The 25,135-nt window shown below is 48.8% G+C and overlaps 7 protein-coding genes across 7 annotated transcripts; 5 read left to right on the forward strand and 2 right to left on the reverse strand.

The window, feature by feature from the left end:
* Positions 1-710: 710 nt before the first annotated feature.
* Positions 711-1,906, forward strand: EI90DRAFT_3072993 (uncharacterized protein). The gene is made up of 2 exons (XM_039061411.1): positions 711-1,743; positions 1,811-1,906. The coding sequence occupies exons 1-2, from the start codon at positions 801-803 to the stop codon at positions 1,852-1,854; spliced, it is 987 nt and encodes a 328-aa protein (XP_038912217.1). The 5' UTR covers positions 711-800; the 3' UTR covers positions 1,855-1,906.
* A 6,512-nt stretch (positions 1,907-8,418) lies between these two features.
* On the reverse strand, positions 8,419-11,492 carry EI90DRAFT_3291772 (uncharacterized protein; the record flags this gene model as incomplete). The annotated part of the gene is made up of 8 exons (XM_039067299.1): positions 8,419-9,031; positions 9,058-9,339; positions 9,389-9,563; positions 9,588-9,834; positions 9,877-9,975; positions 10,028-10,694; positions 10,747-10,781; positions 10,839-11,492. The coding sequence occupies 8 exons, from the start codon at positions 11,490-11,492 to the stop codon at positions 8,419-8,421; spliced, it is 2,772 nt and encodes a 923-aa protein (XP_038912218.1).
* Positions 11,493-13,055: 1,563 nt separating this feature from the next.
* Positions 13,056-14,958, forward strand: EI90DRAFT_2158107 (uncharacterized protein). The gene is made up of 2 exons (XM_039052640.1): positions 13,056-13,449; positions 13,523-14,958. Exons 1-2 carry the CDS (start codon positions 13,251-13,253, stop codon positions 14,809-14,811), a joined length of 1,488 nt encoding a protein of 495 aa, XP_038912219.1. The 5' UTR covers positions 13,056-13,250; the 3' UTR covers positions 14,812-14,958.
* EI90DRAFT_2158098 (uncharacterized protein) lies at positions 14,959-16,346 on the forward strand. The gene is made up of 2 exons (XM_039052639.1): positions 14,959-15,656; positions 15,708-16,346. Exons 1-2 carry the CDS (start codon positions 15,105-15,107, stop codon positions 16,206-16,208), a joined length of 1,053 nt encoding a protein of 350 aa, XP_038912220.1. The 5' UTR covers positions 14,959-15,104; the 3' UTR covers positions 16,209-16,346.
* On the reverse strand, positions 16,347-17,028 carry EI90DRAFT_3237175 (uncharacterized protein; the record flags this gene model as incomplete). The annotated part of the gene is made up of 2 exons (XM_039066518.1): positions 16,347-16,871; positions 16,921-17,028. The coding sequence occupies 2 exons, from the start codon at positions 17,026-17,028 to the stop codon at positions 16,485-16,487; spliced, it is 495 nt and encodes a 164-aa protein (XP_038912221.1). The 3' UTR covers positions 16,347-16,484.
* Positions 17,029-19,585: 2,557 nt separating this feature from the next.
* EI90DRAFT_3019120 (uncharacterized protein) lies at positions 19,586-20,798 on the forward strand (the record flags this gene model as incomplete). Its single annotated transcript, XM_039057313.1, has 6 exons — positions 19,586-19,758; positions 19,840-19,955; positions 20,011-20,132; positions 20,190-20,297; positions 20,359-20,479; positions 20,536-20,798. 6 exons carry the CDS (start codon positions 19,586-19,588, stop codon positions 20,796-20,798), a joined length of 903 nt encoding a protein of 300 aa, XP_038912222.1.
* A 2,521-nt stretch (positions 20,799-23,319) lies between these two features.
* Positions 23,320-24,286, forward strand: EI90DRAFT_3019121 (uncharacterized protein; the record flags this gene model as incomplete). The annotated part of the gene is made up of 3 exons (XM_039057314.1): positions 23,320-23,511; positions 23,544-24,035; positions 24,167-24,286. The coding sequence occupies 3 exons, from the start codon at positions 23,320-23,322 to the stop codon at positions 24,284-24,286; spliced, it is 804 nt and encodes a 267-aa protein (XP_038912223.1).
* Positions 24,287-25,135: the final 849 nt, after the last annotated feature.

Genomic DNA, 25,135 nt, shown 5'->3' on the forward strand with positions numbered 1-25,135 from the left:
CTGGTGGGGACTGGGAGCTCTTTGTCCTAATGGGCGAAGTAAGTGGATCTGGGTTACCTCTAGGGTGGCTATTTGTCCGTCCAAAGCGAAAGAACCCACCACTACATGCAAAGCGAGATGTCCTAATCGAATGGTTCAAGTATTTTCGGGAAGAGTGTGATATTTGGCCACACTTCACGCTTTCAGACAAGGACCTCTCAGAAATCAATGCCCTCCATTCAGTTTGGCCCAATGCTGATTATCAGCTATGTTATTGGCATGTACTTCGCGCATTGAGAAAACGACTTGCTATTCGAAAGCGTGCACCTGCCCCATATTCCATAGTCCAAGCACGGAGTCAGTTCGAGTTTATTGACCAATGGTTCATGCCTATTGGACAGAGGCATGGACCCCCAAATATAGATGTGAGTATCAGACTCTCTAGCCGGTATATGGATAGATTGTTGAGGACTTACTATTGTAGCGTGAGCGTGCAGATCAAATAAAAGTTGCACAAGAAACTATTCCCATACTCAGAATTCGCCTCGGAGACTCACTGATTGGGCGCAAGGTGCCTCCTAAACCATCTCTAACACTCAAAATAAAAAGGATGGTGGTGGTGCCAGGAAATCAAGATGTGCAGCTGTTGAGAAGTGAGTTTTACTATTTCGGTGCAAACTTGTATACAAATACTGAACACTCCTGGACCAGATCAGAATGAGGCAACGGATAAGTGTGCTGAGGGTCAAGGAGTCGAGTCAGAGGGTGAGGATGGGTTCTTGTTGGACGAGTTTGAGAAGGCGCTCCCGGTTCTCCAGAATATGGCACGTGTTGATCGAGAAGGGGAGGAAGACGAAAGTAATGAGTTTAATGGGGATGCTGAAGAAAGTGAGCATGATGATGCCCCTTCATATCAGTTGGATGTAGGGGAAAAGCGCATGATGGACCCCAACTATGTGTTTTGTCCGGAGGCTCATCGCCGTCAGATTCTCAGGTTATTCATTCATCATCTGTGCCGACATCCCTTCTTCCCAATGACTTCTGGCTCATTTCAAACCAAGGAAGAAATCCAACGTGCCTCTGTATATCAAATGTATACATTCTGCCGTGAACGTGGCCTTGCCGAGGTTTGGGCATACTTGTGGAACTCTTGGTACTCTTGTTGGGATCTCTGGGCACGCTCATCCAGTGGGACTCATCTTTCACGTGTGCGCACAACAATGATCACCGAAAATCATTGGAAACGTCTCAAGCACGGATATCTTCGGTTCAAAACTCGCTCCCCTCTTGACCAGACAGTATTCATTATCACATACTCGACAATAAATTCCTACATTTATTCATCTAATGTGCTAGAACCCGATTATCGAATTGGACGGAGCCGTGCTCTTACCAGCTGGCAACGTGCCTTCAAGACTGCATGGAATGATTTGTCAAAAAAGCAGCTCAGCAGTCGTGACTATCACACGGATGTTCTCAGCTGGACCTGCCGATGTGGGACACAAGATACACATACTTTTCATCTTTGTAAGCACTTGGTGCACTATTCTAAGAAGCCACCTATGGCGTTCTGGGAAGAAATTCACCGTAGGCGCACTATGCCTTTATATCGGCATTCTCATCTTGGAAACCAAGACCACGGCACAGGGAACACCTCAGACGGCGATGATCAAGACCGTGAAACGACAAGATTGGCGCTCAGTCAATTCATGAACCTGAAGCGCACCCACTCATCCGCAGAACTCGATCCACTGAGTCACATCAGTAAGAAGGTTATATTCATTTTGTCTAGTATACTTGACCTATAATGACCATTTGGACTCCTTTCCAGACCCGAACAGGCATAGACAATGCAGAGGTTGGGCGCCTCCCTGACAATGAGCAACCCATAGACCTTTGGCTCAACGAAGGATCGGATGAGGAAGAAGTGAGTTTAAGATGAATAACTCCATCAAATAAACGCCGACATCTAACTCTCTCCAGATCGCAGATTTACAAGCGCGCTTCGAAAGCATTGGCCGGTCTTTGGTGGAAGCTGGAGAATTGGTCCTTCAGCAGGTGGGGAAGGACCGAGGGATTTGGATGCGAGGAATGACCCACCATGACCTGACGATGAAAGCAATGCCCATTGTCGAAGAATTTTTACGAGTTATGCATAGGGATGAACACAGCGGGGTTGGTCATACTCGGCTCAAGGGTAGGACACGCTGCGCACGCCAAGCCAATCTCGCGACAATGGGTTCACACCATTCAAGTGATTGGGACTGTTCCTCAAATGCCGCAGATTCGTCGTACTACGATTCTGAGGGAGCCTGACTTTTAAGTATATAACTTAAGCGCTTGTTCACCGCGTCAATCAAAATGCTAATTGAAAAAATTGTCGAATTGATTTTTAATGATAACAATAAAATCGGTGGGGGTCCTGTACCCTCGCAGTCATTGTTGGGTGCCCCTCTAGTCTCTAGTATCGGCCGCGTGATGTAATACACCGTTTGGGTAGGAGAGCTGATTGGGGGGTGTATGAATGTCGAGTGTACTACGCGGGATCAGAACGGGAGGTTGGCGTTGCAGAGGGTGGGCCAGAAGACCAAAATAACCGTGATCGCCAGCGGTGTTGAATACAACCTCTGGCCCTCGTCAGTCGGATATCTTCACGGTAACCGTGATTCACTAGCGACGCGCGAAGCACCTCTAGTCGTCTGCGGTTAAAGATGAAGAGAAGAGCCCTCAATGATGTCTAGAAAGTTTTTGTTAGCTGCAACGCCGAGAGCAAACAGGGAGAACACGTACTGGAAATGGAGTTTTGGGGCCGACAGAGCTGGAAAGGATTGTGTGTGGCAACCCTGAGCTGTGGAATGGAGTACGACGTTTACACACGATGTTAAAGCTGGGTGGGATCGATAGATTTTGGGCGCTTACCGGGACGTGTGGACGTAGAGCCGCGATCAGGGGTTGAAGTCGTATCTGTAATGTAATATATGTTATATAGTATAACAATATGACAATAAATTCGGAACACTGGCGTTGATCGACGCGCACATCACGTGCCTCGGCTTTGGCCGGACGACCGTTTGAACTTTGGTTGTATTGGTTCCCACGGTGATGAGTGTGGTCAATGCCGTGGTCACTGCTCCCAGTTGTCGAAAACTTGTCGAAAGCACTACGTATCCATCGAACCGAAAAAACTCGGTGTTAACGTGATCCCCCTGGAATGAGCCAATCAGAGAGCGAGAAGCGGTCGCCCGGCACGACCCGCGCTATTAGAAAAACAAAAAAGGTCGCGGCAGACCATTCATTGGGCGATCCAGTGCCGTGCTGAGCGCTTGTCTCGCTCTGCTCAAACAGGTACACCCCAGGGGGGCTGTACTTGGCCATGCAGCCACCAGCTCAGGGAGCCTGGTTGCATCGTGCTGAGCAGACCTTCTCCATTGTTTTGTGGAAGCTCGAAGCGCCTGCATGACCTTCTCAGTACAGGTATGTATAAGAGATAGCGCCGACGTTATGACTGACTCAGGCCAACTCAGGTCCATAACTACCACTTCCGTGTTACCTGGGATCGTAGCGAACAAACGATCCCAGTCATCGCAAAAACGCAATATGGTGACCATCGCACCTTTCCTCCCGTCGTCTCTCCTTACTACCGGACAAGCAATCCCCAGAAACTCATTCAAGCTCGACGACCCAAACACCCTCTTCGTATACTCGGACGGATCCCGATACAAGGAAGATGGCAAGATAAAAACGGGCTTCGGCGCCATAGGCCACGCATATGGCAAAGTCGTCTAAACCCACCCGCATTGTCATTTATGCAGACAACACTGGTGCACTAAAACGCGTCGTTCAGAGTAAGCCGCGTAAGGCACAGGAGTTAGCCAGGGACTTCAGGAAAACCATGTGCAAAGTCCTAACAGACTTCGAGGAGTCGAAAATCGCACTGCACTGGTGCCCAGGCCACCTCGGTATACCAGGGAACGAGAAAGCCGACCAACTAGCAAAGGAAGGGGCCAAACTCAGACCAGCTTGACCGAACTTTAAATCCCTCTCATACGTAGAAAGTCTACGCAGAGAGAGATGGAAGAAGCCTGGACACACGACGAACACACCGAACCCTCCGAGGTCGGGTTTCTATGCGGCGAACCAGCTAGCACCCAAACTCAGACCCACGAAACGGTTCAGAAAACTCGACCGAAAAACCTTCAGCCGAGTCCTCCAATTTCGAACAGGACACGCCCACATAGGAGAATACTACCACCGCTTCAGCCTCACGTCGGAGAGCAGAGCCTGCCAATGCAGGAAACCGACACAGACGAGGACACACATTCTGACGGAACGCCCCAGGTCGAAGAGACATAAACACCTACTAGGATGCGAACCAGACGAAGTTCAACATGCTAATTGGCAAAGTGAAAGGCATAGAGAGACTCACGTTTTTCATTAAAAAGTTCAAGACAGGCGACAAACGGAAAACCAACGATGACGGACACATGAAAAGGGATACCACTCCCGGCCGCGCGGCACATAGAACAGACGCGGAGTAGGAGATGCTGGGGATAGACGGACAGACATAACTGCTTTTTATTTTATTTCTCACTTTTAACAACACGACAATACCCACGGACACCACAAACCCCGAGGAACAATGACACCCGAAGATACCAACCAGAATATCCATCATGTATAGACATTCCCCCCATGTACGCTACGGTGTCAGGATGGGAAAGCCGCACTGCCACGTCATCACGAGGCCGCGGGGCATTAAGATAGAGTTATCATCATCATCACCAGACGAGCAATCTTCTTGTGAGGTACTCACGAATAGGGCGATTCATTTGTGTTGGAGTGGTAGGCCGGACGAGTTTTCGTACAGCCACATTCCCACGTCCGAGCGACGAACTCGCCCGGACAGCCACCTATTGTTTCGGACTAATCCGTGCCAGGCCACATTCATTTGAATTGAATTCTTTTCCCCTCAGTTCTTCACGCATATCGGCTGAGACTGAGCTTCACGCTTCTAGTCCAGCTCTGAAGTCAATAGTCGCGCATCAACAGTTTGGAGGATTTAGTATTATGTGTTGGAGAAACCGTGTGCTATGGGAAAGAGGCCGGACGAGTTTTCGCACAGCCACATTCCCACATCCGAGTGAGGAACTCGCCCGGACAGCCACCTATTACTTCAGACTAATCCGTGCCAGGCCACGGATATATTCATTCATTTGAATTCATTTCTTTTTCCTCAATTCTTCACGCATATTGGCTGTGACTGAGCTTCACGCTTATAGTCCTCAATTACCGCGCACCAATATTATACCATACAATGTACCCCGAGATCCTAGCAGACCCCTCATTCGCTTACCACAATTATTCCGTCCACGACATGATTCATCGCGCATTCGTTTGAGCCTATGCCATGGATGGAATGAATTTTCTTTTCAACGGGACTCCACGCCTGCCATCATCCCCCATCGGAGGACCGACTGGTATCTCCCTCATGGTTGCAAAGGATACAGGATGCATGGAGCATACAGCGACATCGCTACTGGAACGGATATATGCCAAGTTCCCTGGCCTGGCCTTGCCTGTATCTCCATGATTGGTACGACCCCAAGGAGATCGATCGGCGGCTGAGTTACTTGGCGGATGCACATCTGGACTTCCAGATCAAGCTTATGATGGAAGAACTTTATCGAGAGGATACTGAGGGAGGTTGGCTCAGAGGGTAATACAACGAAAAGAACAGGATGCAATGGGACGGCGCAACACGGGGGAGGAGGTGGGAGGACGACATAAAGGCTGGGAAAAAGCAGCGCGATGCGAGAGCAAGAAGAAACTTAGGTGCCGACGGGTAGTCTGAAGTGCACACGTAAGTTCCGTCCTGCTGCAGCGAAGTAGGATTCGCCAGTCTGGAAGGTGCCGACGCGAAGGCATGAGCGCTGAGAAAGTGGGAAAACACGTAGGCAGGCCTCCAGCCACTTCGTAATAATACTACAAAAGCGGATCAAATGAACAAATAAATTCTGTCAACTCCGCTACAATATCGCTCATGTGCGGGAGACCCGGAACAACGCTTGATGACTAAGCTGCATGCTATCAAAAAACTGTTTGCTTGATATTTGTATATAACGTCTTACCGATCTATATAATTCCCTGCCCCATTGTTCGGAACGGCAATTTGGCATTGTTGGAATGAGATTGGTCTCCTGATATAATTCTTCCTATGAACAAAGACGGCCTAATGGCAATAGGGCTGCTTTGGTGTTCTCATTTCATGAGACTAATCAGGGGGTAGCAATTAATTTGGCCCTGCTGGGCCTTTGATCCGCTGGAAGCGTCACGCTGACTGCTTTCTCCATTCCTACTAGGGCTTGGTTTCCCTGCGTCTCCATCTCAATCCTCGTGATGGCTCGCGTCCAATATGAGGGCAGCGATTCCGAGCTGGATGATTCCATATTATCACCATCCTTTGCCGTCGGAGGTGAAATTAATGGCTCGTCATCGTCTTCTATATCGCCCACTGAAGTCACCATATCAGGTGCTTCTGGGGATATGATGGGCGCTTCGGGCTTGACTCCGTTCCAGTGTCCACATCCGATTTATTGGACAATTTTCTGGGTTTTCTAACGGTTGGATCGACGGGGCGCGAGACCTATGGTGGCGGGTCGCGTTGTGCACACATTTAGCCTCAGTTTGGCACATCTGATTGGTCCGATGGGCTAGCAGCGCTTAGATCTATCTCGCAGCTTTATGGTCGACTCTGATCGGTTTTTGCGATTTGATGGATGATGGGTGGACTCAGTGGTCGTGGCTGCTTCATGCTAGCCCTGTTTACATGATCCTCTGGGTCGTTTTCGCCCTGTTCGGTAATCCGACGGTTCTGTTTTAGGTGTGTTTGCAGGAAACTCTTGTAATTCCATTTAGCCGCATATCTTCCTTAGACGCTCTCGCAGCATACGGTCTTCGTCCTCGTGATCAAGCTTTCTCGCTGTCTAGGTGTGTGTGGCTTAATCGGATCTGGGGTTGGTGGAACTCGCTCGCGTAAGACAGATGTTTCGGCCGACGCTGTGGCGCTGGACCAAAAACGGCCCCAGTCATTTGAAATGCCCCGCTTTGAAGCCCACCTAGCATGGGGTTCAGGCGATCTCGGTGGACCCTGAGTTGTCACATTTGATTGCGCGATACCTGGGACTTCATCCGAGCCAATGGACGATTCACTGGCGTTTGAGCGATTCGATCGGTGAGGAATGAGTTATGTGGTGACGGGCCGCTCCGTGCGAGCCCTTGACGTCAATTTCGGTGGATTTGGAGTTGGATAGGCCGATTTGGTGATTTTCGGTGCGCTTGCCTTATTCTTTCCACTTTCGCACCTTTGTCCCCTCCTATCACCCACATCTCCCCAAACTCGCTCGCTATTGTCGGCCTCAATAAACTCGACCTCGCGCGATTCCATAAGGTGGCACTTCTCCTGGTCACAGAGAACCCAAGCTCCTCGTCTGTGAACCCGATGTGAACTCCCTCTCCGGGCAGCGCTCCCATCCTTTCCTGGAATTTTTCCGGGACGCGGGCATGCACGGTGTATTCGAAAAGTCGGAGAGACGCAAAGTTGGCCTCTTTCTGAAGTAGACCCTACGTGGGGTCTTTTCTCCCTCAGGAGCACGGGTCAGGACTCGGTTCTTGATCCAGGCTGCATGTCGGATGGCGAAATTCCAGAGGTTTTGCGAAAGTTACTTGCCTTTCAGCGCTACTCTGGCATCTTCGAGCATGGATCGGGTGCGATTGTCCAAAGTGCGGCTTGCTCACTCCGCAACACCGTCTTTTGCGGAATGCGTGTTCACGATTTTATGTTTGATCCCTTCTTCGGCAAAGAGTTCCTCAAACGCTTTGGACTCGTACTTTCTGCCACCGTTGGTCCGGAACACTTTGGGTTTTCGGCCAATCTTCTCAGCTCGGCTTTCCACCTCCGGAAGAGCTCTGGGGTCTCATCTTTCGACTTCGTAAAACTGACGCGTGTATAACGGTTGTATTCGTCAGTGAATGTCAGCAAGTGGTCTACCTGAAGCAGCAAAGCCCTCAACTCGCGTTGAAACATGATTGGGACCGCACTTAATACTGTCAGTAGCAACTGAGTTTCGGATTCTGCGCTTCCCTCTATTATCCGCCGTTCCATTCATCACTCAGGTTCATAGTATTAGACCATCTGGCGGGCCTCTGTCTACGTCAAAGTTGAAGGACTTTCATGCTGGTCCGTTGGTTCTAGAGCAGGCGAATGATGGACGATCGACATGGATTACAAGTAATACATGCCCGGGTCTGAGTGGCAGGCGAGTTCAAGCACTACCGAGTGATAAGCATCCATGATGCAGTCGTTAGGAAGCCATTGGTCTGAGAACTAGGATTATTTATTTGTACTGGAAATGATAAATAAATGTACGAAACAAGCTACTCTCAATGCTGGCTGGGTTCCATACTACTGATTAGGCTCTGGACTGCCAACTTCATGCGACGACGAAGCTCTGCCACCTCTCCGGGATAACACGCAGGATTGGCCAAGTTTGCAGCCTGCACCTTGTTAAAATCATTCCGGAAGTCTTCGAACTCCTTGCGGTGAGTCTCTGCATAATGCAGGATGATGGACTTCGCAACACCTGCTGTGTCCTTTCTATCTGGACGTGGGTGGTACATCAACGCCATGAACATCGCGGAAAAGATTTCTTTGGGCTCGGGGTCTCCCCTTATTGGATGCCCAGAGTGCACACGTTCTTGCGAGTCGTGCACGAACGCCGAAAGCAGAGCGGCCACTGTGTCGCACCTATCAGAGGCTCCTTCCCGTTGCGACTGGAGGAGGCGATCCACCCAACTGGAGTGGAAAGACCGTGTCATGCACCGAGAGGAGAGGAAAAACGATCCATGCATGAGTGCCCCAATGCTTGGCTCCTCGTGCACTTCGCATTTCGAGAGCGTGAACACGAAATGAATTTGACCTGGAGCCATAATGCTATCGCCAGACGTCAGGAATGTGAGATCGTCCAAGGGGGAAGAGAGCCTTACAGCGTTTGTCCTGGACAAAGAACGAAATACCCATACCGATATGGGAGGTGGAATAGGTACTCCAAACCGATGGCTCCTCCAAAGTCGATGTCGTCGAACTTCACGATCAAGGGATCTGGATGCATATTCACTGGGAAGAAAAGGAGCTTGTACCCTGCATAGCAGTGCAGGATTGTGCCAACCCCATCCGGATCTTGATGGGGTGCTGTATAAGATCCCGCTGCGGCCAACATCGGAGTCCTCCAAGTCGGGTAATCTTCTGGAAGATGTCCCTCATCCATGCTGTTGAACATGAGGTCGTCAAAAGTGTTGAGGAGGCTGAGAATTTGAAATGAGAAATAAGTACACAAGGCAGGCACCTCCCTACCTTTCCACTGGAAGACGTATAACCCCCTTAAGGTGATGCACCACCAATGGCCGGGACGTCTTCCAATTGGAGATTTCATGTACAACTTTGTCCAGTGGCTCCCATGTGGTCTTCTCGTCGTCCTCACCGGTTCGAGAGTGATCCGAATCTGGAGGGTTGACAGTGCCGGCATGATCTGGTAAAAGTAAAAGTAACTTACTGAAGCATTCGACAACCCCACCTTTGCTCTTGAGGGAGAGGAGGTCGTAGAGATCCAACTTGGGCGTATTTCCAGGGGGGCCAACCATCAGAACCAGGCCCTCGTTGTTGACGATGGATTGGAAAGTACTTGAAGGCATGGTGAAGGCTTCAGCCTCCATCATAGTGCGTGGGCGCCAGTCGGTATCCAATGCCTCAGACTCCAGTAAACGTGAGAGTTTCTTGATGGGCTCCTGGGAATATAAGGGCTGATAGTTGGCCAACCAAAGGGGGAGATGTTTTAAACTCACCGAATCAGGATAGTGGGGGAAGCCGAAGTCGTCCAATACCCATTTGTATGTGTTGTGACTTTCAGTGGAGGTGCATGGGAGACACATTGTGTTGAGGGCCTTTAGATGTATGATGAGAACGAGAGAGGAATCAGTGGGATGCTAGACGCACCTTCAGTCGTGGGGGAAGGTTGTAGGAGGGGGAAGGGGAGGAAAAGGAGGGAGAATGGTAGGAGGGGGAGAGAGAGGAAGAGGAAGGCGGAGCGATGAGTTTAGGCCAGTGTTCTTGGAGGTCCTCAAGATCAGGGATGCGGAACTCAGATATGAAGTTGCGCAAATCACCGTCACCCTCCGGTTCCGGAATAGAGCTCCCCCCCTCAGGGCCTTCCCCGCCAGTCGAGTGTTTCCCCTTCCCTTTCCCAGTGCGGTGTTTGTTCGCTGTCCTGGGCTTTTTGCTCTGCTTGCTGGACTGCTGCTGCTGGGAACGCTTGCAGGATCTTGGGCCCAGTTCTGCAGCAGTCTGTTGATGAGGATTGGGAATGGGGGAGGATGGGGGAGGACTTGCAGCGATCTTGACATGCATCCGTGCATGTTTGAGGACTTCGAAATCCTGTAACACTAGCTGACCTCGCTTACACGTCTCCACTACCACGTGAAGGATGGCACTTTCCATCACCACCTCTGCATCAGACATGGAAGGGAAGCTGGCCCCCTTGCAGATGTGGTTGGCTAACGACGTCCATGTTGGCAGACAGCCAGGTTTCGTCATCGTTGTGCCGATTAAAAGGGTGAGGGGGGAAATGCAGACGGCAAGGGCCAACGGTCCGATTATGGCAGAACTGCAGGCACTTTGTGAGTTAGAGAGTGGCAGGTGGCAAATGCCCTCCTTACCCAGAGGATTTTTTCTCCCATGTGATACTTTCATTCTAGGAAACCGTCATCTCTGAGAAAACGGAAATGATAGCAGCCAGAGAGAGACTTACCAGAAATTCCGAGGAGTCCAGAATGCGACGGAGGCCCCATGCAGCATAGAGAACGTTGGCTGCAATTTGATGCCATCTGGAGGCATCCTGACGCGATTCTGCCTCCTTTAGAAGACTCGCAGCATTGCTGCTGCTGGATGGTTCCTGCGCTGTCTGAGCAGGGACCGAGCTCTGGATGTCATTTTCAAGCGAGTCATCGAAGAACGCGAGACGGGACCGCAGCTTCCAATAGGAGATGTTGCGCTTATGTTCATCAGCCAAAGAGTTTTCTTGTGGACTAATGGGCATGGTGATTGGGGTGGGGTATGCGCCTCTAGGTGAGTGCTGCATCCACATCACTGCCAAGCGAGTCTTAAGGAGTCCGAAGAAGACAGCGTGGAACATCATCCGTGCAGGAGTTCCTCGGAACCTGTTGGATGATTCGAGGGACGGAGAGCGTTCGGACATCCCAGCATATTCTTTGTCTTTCTTCTCTGTAAGGTGCGTGCAATATTCCTGCCACTCATGGATTCCGGATTCGCAAGCATGGACGATTCCGGCGGTTAGCTCTTCCAGTGGAGGGAATGAGACATTTCGATGGCTTTCTAAGTACAGTTTGATTTGGGAAAGTTGTGGAGGCACCCAGTCATGGTCCCAGACGTCAACCGAAGCCATCGAAGACAAACGAGGAAAATGGGAATGCGACAAACACAGTACTACGGTTACTCAGCAGGGCCAGGTTGAACTTTCGATTATGGTCGTGACTCGGGACTTTGTGAACTGCTACGCTTACAGCAAGGTGCAAAAAAATCGACGCGCCCAATGTGAATGAATGTCCGTGCAGGTCATGTGATTATCCACAAATGGCAGAAAATAAATGATGATCGACTTGCAGTTTCCTAAATAGGGTTGGTCACATGATCTGATCGACCATTCATCCAAATCTGTTGCGCCGTTTGTTTTGCACCTTGCTGTAATGGAGGCACGAGATTAATGTGCGCTGTGTTAAATTTCTTGGGATACAAGCGTACGCTGAGGCCAACTCACGTTGTTGATGTTGAGTCTTGCAGCGCTAAGATTTACTTTGTTTCCTTTTTTTGGATCAGTTGTTACTAAAGTCAGTGCGCATTGATAGCGCCTGACTATAAAACACCAATTTTTGGACCTTACGACTTCTCCTCAGTTCACGCATAGCGGACTGAGGTGAGTCTAAGTTTTCTCCTTCACTTATGTGTTTAACAACTTGTATCTAATATTCGTACACCAGCGACAACATCGCTAGGTGAATATTTCCAATATATTTCAAGCTCACGCATAGCGGACTGAGCGACAACATCGCTAGTCCGACATTTCGTCTTATACGCTGGCCTCAGCGTCTCAGTCGTTCTTGGGGTATCTGCCGTGCCCTTTGCTAGGTTTGCCGTCATCTGTACGCATTATTCAATGCCTGATGTACTTATTCCAGGTGGGTTGAAAGGCTTTATTTCCCACGCGAAGCCAAGCTTGTTTGCCTACCCATCTATCACTAAACTAAAAGCTCAAGAGAAATTTAAGTATGGAAATTATCGCAATAGCGTCCATGTCATATATTCCCGGTGATATGAAACGTGAATCGTTGACCAGTGATAGCACTAATTAGCTTGCCCTAGTGTACTTAACTCGCGAACACTAATTCTTATTCTACCACAAGCCGTGAACCTTGATGCTCAATATCTATTGTATTATAATATGGTGGAATATACATGTACCATAACATGGAAATTCGACGAACCACTCGTCCTTCATGAAATCCTTGTTATTCTCTTGTCCCATGACACTCATAGAAGAGGACTGTCGTTCGTTTGCACCGTCCGAGAGTTTCCGGAACCCGTGAGATTAGTTCGCAGTTGGCCATTTTTCGGCTCACACCGCGAACCTGTCTGACACTTGGACCAACTCATTTTCGTTAGCTCATCGTTGTTTACTCCCCAAGACCATGTCGCAAAAAAATCACCCTTCCATGAACCGTGGGGCTGCTGAGGGTGCTCGGGCTTCCAGTGCATTCAAGGGCAGTGGGAGTGTTGGAGACGACAACCTCAACGTCGCGTCCCACCCCCGTCTCTCCTTTCTGGCGCAGCTGAGGTCACGGCGCAGAAACGAGCTACGGATGAATCTGCCGCCTTGCCTGGCCCCTCAATCAATAAGGTTGGCGTGTTTTTACCATAACCTCGCGCGTCGAACTTGGTTCTCAATGTTCATCGTTCACAGCCAATACCTCGTAACTTGGGTTTTACTAAAAAGACGACGTCATCCGCCGCCGGTACTTTGTCAGGCTCAGCTCTTCAGCCTAGCCTCTCCCATTAGCCAGTGGTTGTCCCAGACGCCCCTGATCATGGGTTTGCTGCTTGTGACGGAGTGCAACGACCCTCCTTGCCCAATCGACCCGGGTGGGTTATGGTTGAATTTGAAGGTAGCACTCCAGCGCCTTCGACGCATTCGGAACAACATCCTGTTCTCGATCCTTTTAATTATGATCGTGTCTCTGGTCATTTACAGCGTACTACAGTCCGTTGGCTGCAAGATCAGTGGCCCATGACTGAATCTCGACTAAATCATCTCGAGGACATGATTAAGGAGGAGAATAGACTTTCCGGTGCGTTTGTGTTCGTCTTTTCTTATGTCGCGTTGCTCATCTATTTGTTGGCATTTTTTGGATCGTTCCTTAGTGTCTGTCGACTTATACTGTGTTACAAATTGGCGATTGATTGCGTCGAACAGTATGAAGGCGAAAGTATATCGCTTTCAGGGGTACCCAAAAGGTTTCTCAGCTGCGGATCCATATGATCGGGAAGGTGCTCGCCCCCTCGATGATGGCCATTCATGGAAATACCCCAGGATTGATCCAAATGATTTTGTCGAGAACTCCGTCATCTACCATCTGAACCGTCCCCACTATCCCTACCTGACACGCTATGCTGATGACCCCCCTCTCGATTATCACCATATAATACAAGACGATCGTCGTAATATCGACCCATGGATGCTGAGTCCGGGCCTTCGCCAGAAGCTTGATGATTGGTTCGAGTCCGTCTTCGAATTATACTTGGCCTGGCATCACCTTGTATGCTACACCCAAATTGTCTCCTTTAAGCCTTACTGGCCTATACCGTCCCATCAATTTGCGGCTCTCTATCCCTTTCGTGCCCATGAAGGCCATAATCCAGATCCCCTCCTTCTTGCGAACTTCTGCTGTGGCATATATGAAATGAGAGCTTGGTGTACATACGTTATGTTTACCATGCTTGACGTAGTTCATCGATCTGTCACCCGGCCACTGTTGCATCATCCAGTCGACGAAAATATGATTGGCGCCACCTTCTTCGATGACCTTGATTTGTCTGATCCCAACATATCGACTCTTCATCGTCATGGCGTCCCTATTTTCCAGGTACGGGTGTGGGACGGTCAGAAAACAGCACACAGACCCTCATCTCAAATATACGCACACGCCGCAACAAGCCCCCTAGTCGGGGTGGGGCAGGATGTTAGAGTCAATCTCTTCCTCGAGGAAAGCACATCAAGTATCCGTCGGGCTTTCCCCTGGATTGTCTATCCGTTGACAGAGATGAAAATGAAGCAAAGCCTTACGTGGATTGTTGCAAATGAGCTGGGCCTGTGCACACACCCTCGACCCATTGCCCTCCCTGAAAATACGTTCATGGTGCTCGAAAAATGCTTTGGTAGAGGCGTTAATGTTGAAGCTGTCGCGAAGTCGGACGCTGTCCATCAACCAAGAGGTTTCCGCGCTCAGCCCTCGACTGACCTTCCTCGTCATCCTCCACCTTTTCCCCCGCCACCCGCGCCTCCATTGATCGTAGGAAGTGTAGCTCCACGACCACAACTCCAGCGTTCCGTTACCCACGTTCTCTCCCCCCATTCCAGCGCCTCCTGCCTCAAGTGCCCCTTCAGTTTCCGACAGCAGCTCCAGCAGTTCGGACAGTGGGTGCGAACTTGATATAGATAAAACCATGGCGATGCAGCAGAAATATCCCCAACGGCAGAATGAAAGCAGGCGGGACTATTCGAGGCGAATCTACAAAGAGCTTCAACGAGTGGAAGAAACACGTAATCATCCGGAGGGGCGACTGTTGATAGCTGGTGCGTACCTCGGGAGCGAGATCTGCCTAAAGCGGATATCGGAGGAGCAAGCAAAGCCGACATTGGGAAACAAAGCTGGCAGAGGGGTACGGACAACTACTCTACGTCTGTATCTTGACAGCTCGTGGCCCAGCAAAGCGACGAGCGAGGATGTCCGAAATCCAGTTAAAACAGTGTCGGCAGGGTAGCTTAGCTATACTTCGGGACTCAAAGACTAACTTTGAGGACCTGCCCCCAGATGTTCTGTCTGAGCTTGGCGTCTCACGGCCGCCTGCGATGGAGATTGATGCACCAGGAGGTATGATGGAGCCAGGGGGGCTAACGGGGCCGATGGAGGTGGTACCTTCGACAACCCCAAGCATCGCAGAGCCCTCTATGGGCAGCTCGATGGCGAAGGGGGTGAGGTTGGGCGAAAAGGAGTCGGATCCGCATCTAGGTGGTGGGGAACAACGAACTCGATCGGGATTGGACATGGAGCCGCCAAATACGATGGAGGCTGAAGTAATCCCTATGGATCTTGTTGAACCTCAGCCATCAAGCAAGGTCCAGGTAGGCGGTGCTTCGGAGAGGCCTCAGACGCCGCCGCCATCGAGCTTCATGAAGCGCCCTCGGCCTGCAGTTCGGTCGCCTACATCGCCCCCTACACCCGTCTCCAAGATTGGCCCGTCAGGTTCGAAGTCATTGCTTGAGCGGTTAAATCCGGTAAGGATTTCATTGTCCGCACGTCTCACCTCGGGGCTGAGTATTTCTCAGGACGAAGGAGAAATGAATGTGCTGGGGACTGGGCGTGGCCTGGGTGGGGTGGGGGCCACAGCGCTGGAACGTGGAAGAGGCCGTAGAGGGACTTTTTCGAGTCACCCTGCCTCCGCACGGCCTCATCCGAGAGGGGAACTTCCATATCCACGTCGGGCACGAGCACCACGTCGCCCAGTGTTGCCTGTTCGTGGACGTTCACCATTGCGTTCGCGTTCTCGTTCCCGTTCGCGTTCTCGTTCCCGTTCGCCTTCCCCTTCCAGAAGTCTGCACTCGCGCTCGCCCATGGGAATGCGTTTTTGCTCTCATTCCCGTTATCCTCTCCGTTCTCGCTCCCCTTCTTATTCCCACTCCCGCCTTCGTTCTCGTCCTCGCTCTCGCTCTCGCCCTCGCCCTCGCCCTCGTTCTCGTTCTCGTTCTCGTTCTCGTTCTCGTTCTCGTCCTCGTCCTCGTTCCTACTCTCCTTCACGCACTGAGAGAAGCGATTCCATGATATTGTAACGTGATAGGCCAAGATTTTGCGAAAAGTCCTGACCATTGTGCGATTATTGGAAACAAGACGTTGTCCGTTATCATGTAACTTCGCGGACTGCTACCTTCAGGCCCAGTGGAATAGGATTTTTATCCTGATCTTTTACAGACCGGTTTCACTGTTTGCTGGAGGCGGAACAGAGCCGGATTTTTATCTCATGGTAGACCAGACAAAGTCGCAATTCGGAAGCTAGATGTAAATTTGATTCGTAGCTAGGTATCCTAAGCATACACAATGGATTTTTGTCAGAGTTCGTCTTGTTGGGGAGCGTCTACAGTCAGTGAGTCATCCGTGAAGGCGGTGCGGGCCCAGGAACCGCTCCGGTCAACAATCGCCCATTGAGGATTCGTGGTGCCAATTTGGATGCGACCCACCACTGCGCAGATTGCAGCCAAGTCCACGATTTCAATGTACGACGTCAAACTTCTAAAATAGGTCAGCTCTAGTGTAGCATCGTGTCCCTGGGTATCACAAGTGGTATTAACACCAAAAAGAATGGTTTCGGGCTCGGATATGACGTTTGATGGGATGGTGCAGTGAAGGATATACTCGAGCCGCCCATAGTAGACAGTACGAACAAAATCTTCTTTGGCTCGTGGGCGGTGTGCATTCGCGTCAGCAATCAACTCATACTATCAAATAACATATTGGATTATGTAAACCAGAATTGCGATCACTCACACGGACAAAAGAGGCATCGCGGAAACTCTGCCGACTGCTCATCTGCGCAATGGCCCCTCGAATAAGATCGCCCCCATTACCAATGCGAACTTTCGCCCAGCGCTCCATTATTTGTGGAAGGATGTCCAACCAGGCTCTGATCGAGCCACCGAAAGATGTCGTCAAATGTTTTGCAATCTTCTTTCGAATTGTCAGGTCAGGAGTATGGTTGTGTTTGACGGGGTTGCATTCATATCATGTCTCAGTGGCATCAGCTGAGTTACGTTGTAGCGGTTTACAACCTCAAATAATTGTGCTGCCTGATACGAGGCACGTGAATGGTTGTTTCCGAGATTTGATGGTGGGTAAAAGCGAACCACACCAACGCTCCATGATGAAGGTCCAATTGTTACATGGTGGCCCATTGTTTCGAATGTCATATGGGATATGAAGGAGTGCATGCACAGTGAGGGGGCATGCAGATAAATGCTGAGCCGAAAACTGGTAGTAAATACTAGAAAAGCCACGCAATATATTGTTTCACACACAAAACTCAAGTGATAAAATGAACTCACATTTCATATTCTTTCACATAATCAACGATATCTTGCTCCAACTCATCCAGGTCTTTCTCTGTGAAAGAATATTGAATGGTGCATTTGAGGATTGAATTGAATTTCATGAAATGTTTGTAATATTTGGGGCGGTTGAACCTGTTCCTGAGAACATACGGCACTATGTGAATCATCCAGAAAGCCCAATCTTCAGCTGTGAAGATGTGCTTTTCCATCCAAATGTTTGGGGTATGACATCTGAAGGATGAGGGTACCGTGTCCCCAGCTTGAGCAGTTTCTTGTCCGATTCTTTCCCAGAGAGCTTCGGAAAGCTGATAGCTTTCCTTCCCCTCATCCAAGCCTTTATATTTACCTTGCCATAGTGCAACCAGATTTTTTGAGTGATTTTCTAGGCAAAGATGCATCCAATCATGGGGGAAAGACCTAGTAATTGAAATGGATGGAAGTTCAGTGAGCACACAGTTTCCCTTGATCCCAGACTGTTGTTGGATTTTAGAAAGCTTCGATTTTGAGCCTCTGGAACTGCCTAGGAGGGAAGCGACCTCTGAGAGTGTGTGTTGATAATCAGATTTGGAACGGAGCAAGTTGTCCCGAATATCCCAGTATGTATCACATGTTTTGGGCTGGTCAAGAGGAGGTGTGTGAGGGCATAGTATGTTGTCGCACCATCAAGATTCCTAATTCCCTTAATGTGGCAGACTGAGCATGGGGAAATCCCATTAGGACCCTTAAAATTCAATATGTGCTTCACAGCAACCATATCGCCATGAAAAGAAATCAGATAAGCTTGAAGCTTGAAAGTTTCATTTGAAGTTATATCCAATACCCATTCTCCCAGAGCCAGCTGCTTGCAGTCATCAACAACTGTCTGCAAGAAGGAATTGAAGTCTTTTGGTGCCTTTGGCCCCTGGATTATAGCAAGTGGGATTATATTTGATAGTTTAGTACGTTCCTTGGGTGGCAGGTTGAAGTTGATTGTGATAATGGGCCAGTAAGTCATGCTGCCATCGTGTTGGCATTTAAAGATCTGAAATCCATCCATCATGATCCCCAGTGCAATGTCCCAGTGATCACCGAATAAATAGTGCTGATATCGCTGCCCATCAAGACAAACTTGTTGTTGCTGTAGATGATGGTAGTGGATTCCATGAAAGACATCGTCAATAGTCCCAGTATAGAGCCCCACGGTATTTTAGATGTTCAGCAAAGCTCTTGTTTGTGTAGAGCGCTTTGAGGCGAGGTCCCATTGGGAGATAATGGAAGGTCTTGAAGGGACGACGACAATTTGGTTTGAAGTGTGATTGCTTGCAGTATGGACAAGTATTGAGATTGGCAAGTTCACCAGAAAAACAGCAGCAGCTGTTAATGCAGCAGTCATATGAATGCTCTATGACATGGGAAAGCCTGGAGATGTATGAGTGAAGTTGATGAAGCGACTTCAGTTGAAGGTCTTCAAAGCGTGACTGAATAATGCTATATGTCAAACCAGACATATTGCTGCGAATCATAATGTTGAACATCTTCAGGTTTGTGTAGTCTACACTGGAAAGGGGCTGGTTGTCTGCATTTGTAGGTTAGCTGATGACAAAGTGAGAGAAATTACGACACACAAAATTGGTTATAGCGCCGTAAGTTCATGCCTGCTTTATATTCCTCAACAGCCTCCATCCACTCTTCCAGAGATGCCTGGTTAGGCCCTGAGAATTCCCCCGATCCATCATCACTCTGGGATCCATCATCATTCCGATCATTGCTTCCATTAGCATTAGGAGCAGATGTTAGCACCAAACTGTATTCATAGCTGACTGGAAGCATACAAAATTTTGCAATCATCGTCAAAGTGTGCCATTTCCACTTCTGAGGCCCAGTGCTCATATTTGAATGGATCTTCCCATGGTGAATTCCCCATTGTGTTGAGTTCTGATTCCATAGCAGGATTGAGAGTTCCTTTTTGCCTTTTGTAATAGCTATGGGGAGCCGGACATCCAAAAAGATGTGACCTTTTGACTTCATGGTGTCTGCGAGCCATGCTAGTCGAGTACCTTGGCTTCCAAGCTTTGGTTGTGTCACTTGTGTGGCAATCGCAAACCATAGCTTAAGGCAGTCTCAAAATGTTTGATCAAAGTACCCAGATGTGTCCCACCTCTCAGAGAGCTAAACGGTTGAGTGAGAGGGGAAATTACACCAATGGAAGCTGCAGGCGCTTGAGACATGTTATTTTGGCATATTTGGTTCTGTTTGAGATGAGAACGAATTCAACTTGGACCAAACACAATCTGCCCAGGTGACCAGCCTCTTATGCTCCACCATCGCACCATTTCTCATGCCATTCTGTAACTCAAAAACGCATGATTTCTTCCCTCAGATGTGAAAAAGAACAGCTCGAGAAGGTGCTAGAAGGCAAGTCTCCCTCTATTTTCACATTCAAATGCATCGATCTACGACCGTGTCCTCCAGGCCTCCAGAAGGATGCTGACACGTGTAAGTGCAGTAGCCTCTCTGCATTGGCTACTCTGATATATTTTGTTGCACTCAGTGTGTCAAAACCATGTCCAAGAGCAAATTCCATGGCCACAGGGTCACACGGATCGTCTTAATTGTGGCTTCTGTCTGATGGAGGAACTGAGCATTATGAAAGAAGATATGAACACTGTACGAGTGAGTACTGAGGCCTTCTAATTCACGTGATACTGCAGTGTGACAACCAAATATCAGGAATCCATTCAATCTGCCCTATGCACAAATATTGGGGGGCCATACCTTAAAGGCACGATAAGATACAATGCCATTGACATTGAAATGCTCAAAATAATTCAAGATGAAGTGAGCCTATTTAATCCACTTTCCTCATCATTATAGCACACTGATTATTTGCATCATGCAGATCCTTATCAAGCATGCCTGGATCAAACAGAATTATGAAGAAAGCTGGCCTATTCCAGCACTAATCAAGACAGCAATAGAGAATTGTAAAACAGTTCTTCGACAAAAGGCCAAACAAAAAGGTGATCAATACGCTTGCTGGACCAATGCTAAACAACTATTCCGCTGTCCCATGCAGGTGAAAATGTTAAATGGATCCCAGGACTACAGCGCATAGCTCATCATGTCTCCCAGAATAATACTGCCATAGATAATGTCGCCATCAAGAGTGACACTGAACTGGGCAACTGCGGAAATGACCCCACCAAATCAGACGAAGAATCAGATGACAGCTGCACTAAATTTGATGGGGGCCACACTGAATCAGATGATGACCAAATTGAATCAGATGATTACCATGCTAAGGGTGTGGGAAACCAAGGGATTACTGGAAAAGTGTGAGGGAAAGGTGAGTATCACCAACATTTCCTCTTTATCTGGCATTCATGCAGCAAACCAAATAGGGATGACAAGGATAGGGTCATCCATGACCAGTCTGATGAGACATCGCACCCAAGACAACCATCAGGCCAAGAGTATTTCCTTGATCAATCAATGCATTCACGATGTCCATGCTAACACCTTTGTTCAGAATGCAAAATTCCATCAAGAATCCGCTTGCATCTCCCTTCAAAGAACAAATACATTGATGATGCTCTCATGGATGAAGGTGAGCGAAGTTGACTTGTTCTCAATTTGTTGCAATTTCTAACATCTTGTAGACATCGATCCTCTTTGTCATATCCATCCACAGCCATTGTCCTTCACTACCTCTGGTCCCTCTGGACTACCTCTGCTCCTTCTTCACTAACCTCGGAGCTCCTGTATTCCACAATCACCTCCACTTCCCTCGATGGTCACCACCCCTCTTTTCAATATATTACCTATGCCTCCCTAAGTACAGAGCCCTGAAGGCTTCCAGACAGCTCTGACATCTGCTAGCACACTCCTGCCTCTGCTGGGCAATTCACTCACTTGCCCTGCAAGCCCACCTTTGGGCCTATCCCTCCTTTCCATTTCTGGGTTATTGCCTACCATTCTGCTAACCCCGTAACCCGACTTGTTGGTAATATTCAATCAGCTAATTAACTCCATTAGCTCTGCTCTGCTCAGCCCCGCCATTTACAGGCCCACCCTTGCTGTAACTATATATACTCAACTTGTACATAGGTTACACCTCAGTAATAAAATCGACTGGAGTTGACCCCCTTTTAGTTCTCGTTGCCAGTAAGTAAATTAGGGCACAGACGTGTAACTTGGCACAGCGCTCCTGGCTTGAGTTGCTGAGGCCGAAGCCCTCTGCCATGGAGACAATCCTTCATCTCAATCCGGTCTCTGACACTCTTCCTAAGCGCAAGTAATGCCTGTTTGTGTTCGATGACTAACTCAGACTCTTTTGGGATGGATAGGCCATCGTCGCATAAGCCATCACAGCAACAACATTGATGACAACAACAGCGAGGACAACAATGGCAGCAACAATGATGATAATGGTCAACAAAGTACACATAGTGGAGATGAGACTGAGGACATGCCTACATCTATCGCACTTCAAGCCAAAAGTAAGTCATTGGTCTTCTTTCCATCTGCAGTTCGCCAACTCTCATTGTAGTGCAGCGACCAAAATGCAAGTGTCAGGGACAGCTCTGAAAGCGGCAAAGTCCTGGCATGAGGGACCTGATGGGACAGATGTCGGCTGTGTGTAGCGGTGATCCCATCATGGGGGAGTGTCCCCGACCACTTAGCCTGAAGTGGGAAGTTGAGAAGAAGGCTGCTTCTTCTGTTCCCACCCCAGGTGCTATTATATACATGCGGTCAGGGTCACATGGGGGGAGCCACATCATCTCTGCACACAGCTGGACCTCTCTGGGTGTCTCCACAGGAGATCCTGAAGGTGTGCCGCTCTGTAGGTGGGGATGTGCATGGTGGGTGCAGCGATCAGGGGAGTGGTATTAGGTGTAGAGAAAAGGGAAATCGACCGTGGAATAGAAATAGAGACAAAGAAGGAAAAAGGGAGAGGAGGAATGAGGCATGGTAGCGGGGGGAGTGGAGTAGGGTGGCGCGGTGCTGGGTCAGGTGGGGTGTGCCCTGACAGCAAGTAAATTTTTCACCCACTCGTTCAGCACACTCATTTCGAATAGCTCGTGCCCTTCTGAAAAGAACCACACCTATCGTTGGGGAGAACAGAGTGGAACCCAACAGCACTCGCTTGCAAATCCATGGTAACCGATTGGACAGCAATTGCACTCATGCCAAACTGGGAAAAGAGGCATTCAAGCTTTTCCTTCTTGACTCAATGCTCATGAATAATTTCCAGGTACTCATAGGGATGATCCACTACACAGTGGTAGATGCATGAGTCTGAGGAGCTTGGGTGTGAAAGGAGGCGATGAGGAACAGGGAAAGTGCAGATGTGCGAGCCTGAGGAGCTCCAGTGAGAGATGAGGTAATGCCAACCATTGGTCACTTCATTGTGCCTGACTCACTCCAGGTCTCCCAGGTTAACAGACTTCATGCTTCTTCACATCGTGATCTCGGCCAACATCATGGCTTTTCTTTTCTGCTTATGATTTTCTTGTACCATTTGTTCATTATCTCGATCCTCTGCTACCAGAAGTTGCTCTCCACCTTTCATTCGTTTCATATCCCACAAACAATATTGTAGCACTCATACCAAGCTCAATCCGATTATGTTTGCTGTAGTTAATGATTCGATCTGGGGATTAGTCCACTTCTGGGTTGATGTATTGAGGACCCAATCGTGAATTTATACAGATAAATTGATTAAATCCCCAGCAAGTCAGGATTTTTGGCCATGATTCTGGTCAAATTGGTGACAAAACGGAGATTTATGAATGCTTGGGGTCAAGATAAACTCCTGGTTTATGGGGAAAACTCTGTCCACATTTAACCTGACTTTATCATGGATTCTTTTCTCTCAGCGCACACCATCGCTCTTGCTCTCGTTCTCGTTCTCACCCTAGTCCTCGCTCTCGTCCTCATTCTTTTTCTGGTTCCCAGCCTCCATGCAGGTCTCAGTCTCGTGCTCGCCCATGTTCTAGCCCCCACCCCCACAGCAGTCCAGCAAGGCATCCACAGGAGCAGCAATTCACTAGTGGGTTGCCTTCCTTGGCCCCCTTTGTACAGATTCCCACACACAAGTGGTACAAGATTGAAATCTCCACTCAATGCTGGGTTGCAACACTGCTGCATCACCTCGAGCCAGCAAGCCTTGCTGCTCAGTATTGGTTGCATAGTGTTTGGGGCATTAAAGCAAACATTCTTAGACCTTCCTTTAGGAAGGATTTGCAAGGGAATAGCACTACTCATGTGTGGAGACACATGTTCTTGCTGAAGGAATCCATCCTCATGGATTCTTTCAAGCAGTTTATTTTCGCCACAGGCCATTTCTTTGATGATCACACCAGCAGCATACCTCTCCTGGATGTGAAGGGGATCGCAGCTTTCGCTTCCATTGACGACTTGGTCTGCACCTCGTGTGCCTTCAAGCATGCTGTTGACAAATATGAGCTAGCTCTACTTCATCAATTAGCCCCTCCTCCACTTCGTCATGAGGTGATCCCCGATGTCTTGCTGGACTATTGGAGCTACCCACCCATTGCTGCCAGTCCTCATCAAGTCCTTCAGAGGCAGACACTTCAATCTTATTCATTCACATGCCATGGCTTTCAGAGTGCATTGCCACGTTGCCAAATGAACAGCAGACAATCCAGCTCCGGCGTTTTGAGATGATATGTTGCGCTATTCAGTTGTACTACAGTGCTGCTATTGATCGTAACACATTCGGCAGCATCAACTTTGTGGCAGAAATTTGGCTGGTTGAAAGTGGTGAAATGAATGCTCTCATTCAGTGTATTGCTACATGGTGAGGGAATATCATACAGAGGTCACTATTGGCAGTCATGGATCGGAGAAAGAGGAGCTTCGATTCAAAAAAGGAATTTGGACTTTGCAGATTGATGCTGAGTGCTCTGTTGGCGAGTTCTTGAGACCTTTGGGCATGTAATCCTGTTTTTTATTATACATAAATTTCCTTCCATTCTTGGCAATCATGTTTGTGCATATTTGTTTAGTTCAGTGCCAAGAATGTTTCCACATCATTCCACATCACACTGGCTTGGTTGAACAAGGTATGCAAGCTGCAGCATCATCACTAAGGATGTGCTAAGCCATATTTCAGACTATCATTGCAGCTTTGTTCTAGGCCTTCATTTCAGGGATTCTCGGCCACGTCTTTGACATTGTCATTGAATGACTGAGTTTTCTTGTTCAACCCTCCTTTTCAGCCTTATTCTCTTAGAGGCATTTGGCGTGTGTTTACAACATTGGGCATTGTAAAACAGGATCACTTCTCCCTCATATTGTTAGTTTGAAGAGTCTGACAGCACAGCGTTCAACATTTGTGGTGGCAAATACTTCTCCTCAGAATTCATCCAATTTGTAAAAGAATCTTGCACAAGAAGACAAACCCCCATACACAGAACAGTGTGGCTGAATAGGACATTAGTGTCAGGGGACGGACCCCGGGTCCCCATGACTCCTCTCTACAGTCCACAGTCTGGCCTGTAAACACAGCCCATCTCAGGGCATAGCTACTGTGGGTAAGAAAGTGATATAAACAAAGGGGCAAGTAGATACACTTGCCTACTGTGGGTAAGAAAGTGAGAAGAAGGTTAACTTCTCACTTTCCCACAGTGGCCCCAATATGGCGAAAACTT

This window comes from Cantharellus anzutake (genome assembly GCF_015039405.1).
Source record: "Cantharellus anzutake strain C23 chromosome Unknown EI90scaffold_53, whole genome shotgun sequence".
Lineage (NCBI taxonomy): Eukaryota > Fungi > Basidiomycota > Agaricomycetes > Cantharellales > Hydnaceae > Cantharellus > Cantharellus anzutake.

What these genes read in the sequence shown, in the direction of transcription:
- EI90DRAFT_3072993 (XM_039061411.1), top strand. Translation starts at nt 801, where the DNA reads ATGGCACGTGTTGATCGAGAAGGGGAGGAAGACGAAAGTAATGAGTTT. An exon ending in CGATCCACTGAGTCACATCA is followed by an intron (nt 1,744 to 1,810) that starts GTAAGAAGGTTA and finishes ACTCCTTTCCAG; the next exon opens with ACCCGAACAGGCATAGACAA.
- EI90DRAFT_2158107 (XM_039052640.1), top strand. Translation starts at nt 13,251, where the DNA reads ATGGTTGAATTTGAAGGTAGCACTCCAGCGCCTTCGACGCATTCGGAA. An exon ending in GGAGGAGAATAGACTTTCCG is followed by an intron (nt 13,450 to 13,522) that starts GTGCGTTTGTGT and finishes ATCGTTCCTTAG; the next exon opens with TGTCTGTCGACTTATACTGT.
- EI90DRAFT_2158098 (XM_039052639.1), top strand. Translation starts at nt 15,105, where the DNA reads ATGTCCGAAATCCAGTTAAAACAGTGTCGGCAGGGTAGCTTAGCTATA. An exon ending in TGCTTGAGCGGTTAAATCCG is followed by an intron (nt 15,657 to 15,707) that starts GTAAGGATTTCA and finishes AGTATTTCTCAG; the next exon opens with GACGAAGGAGAAATGAATGT.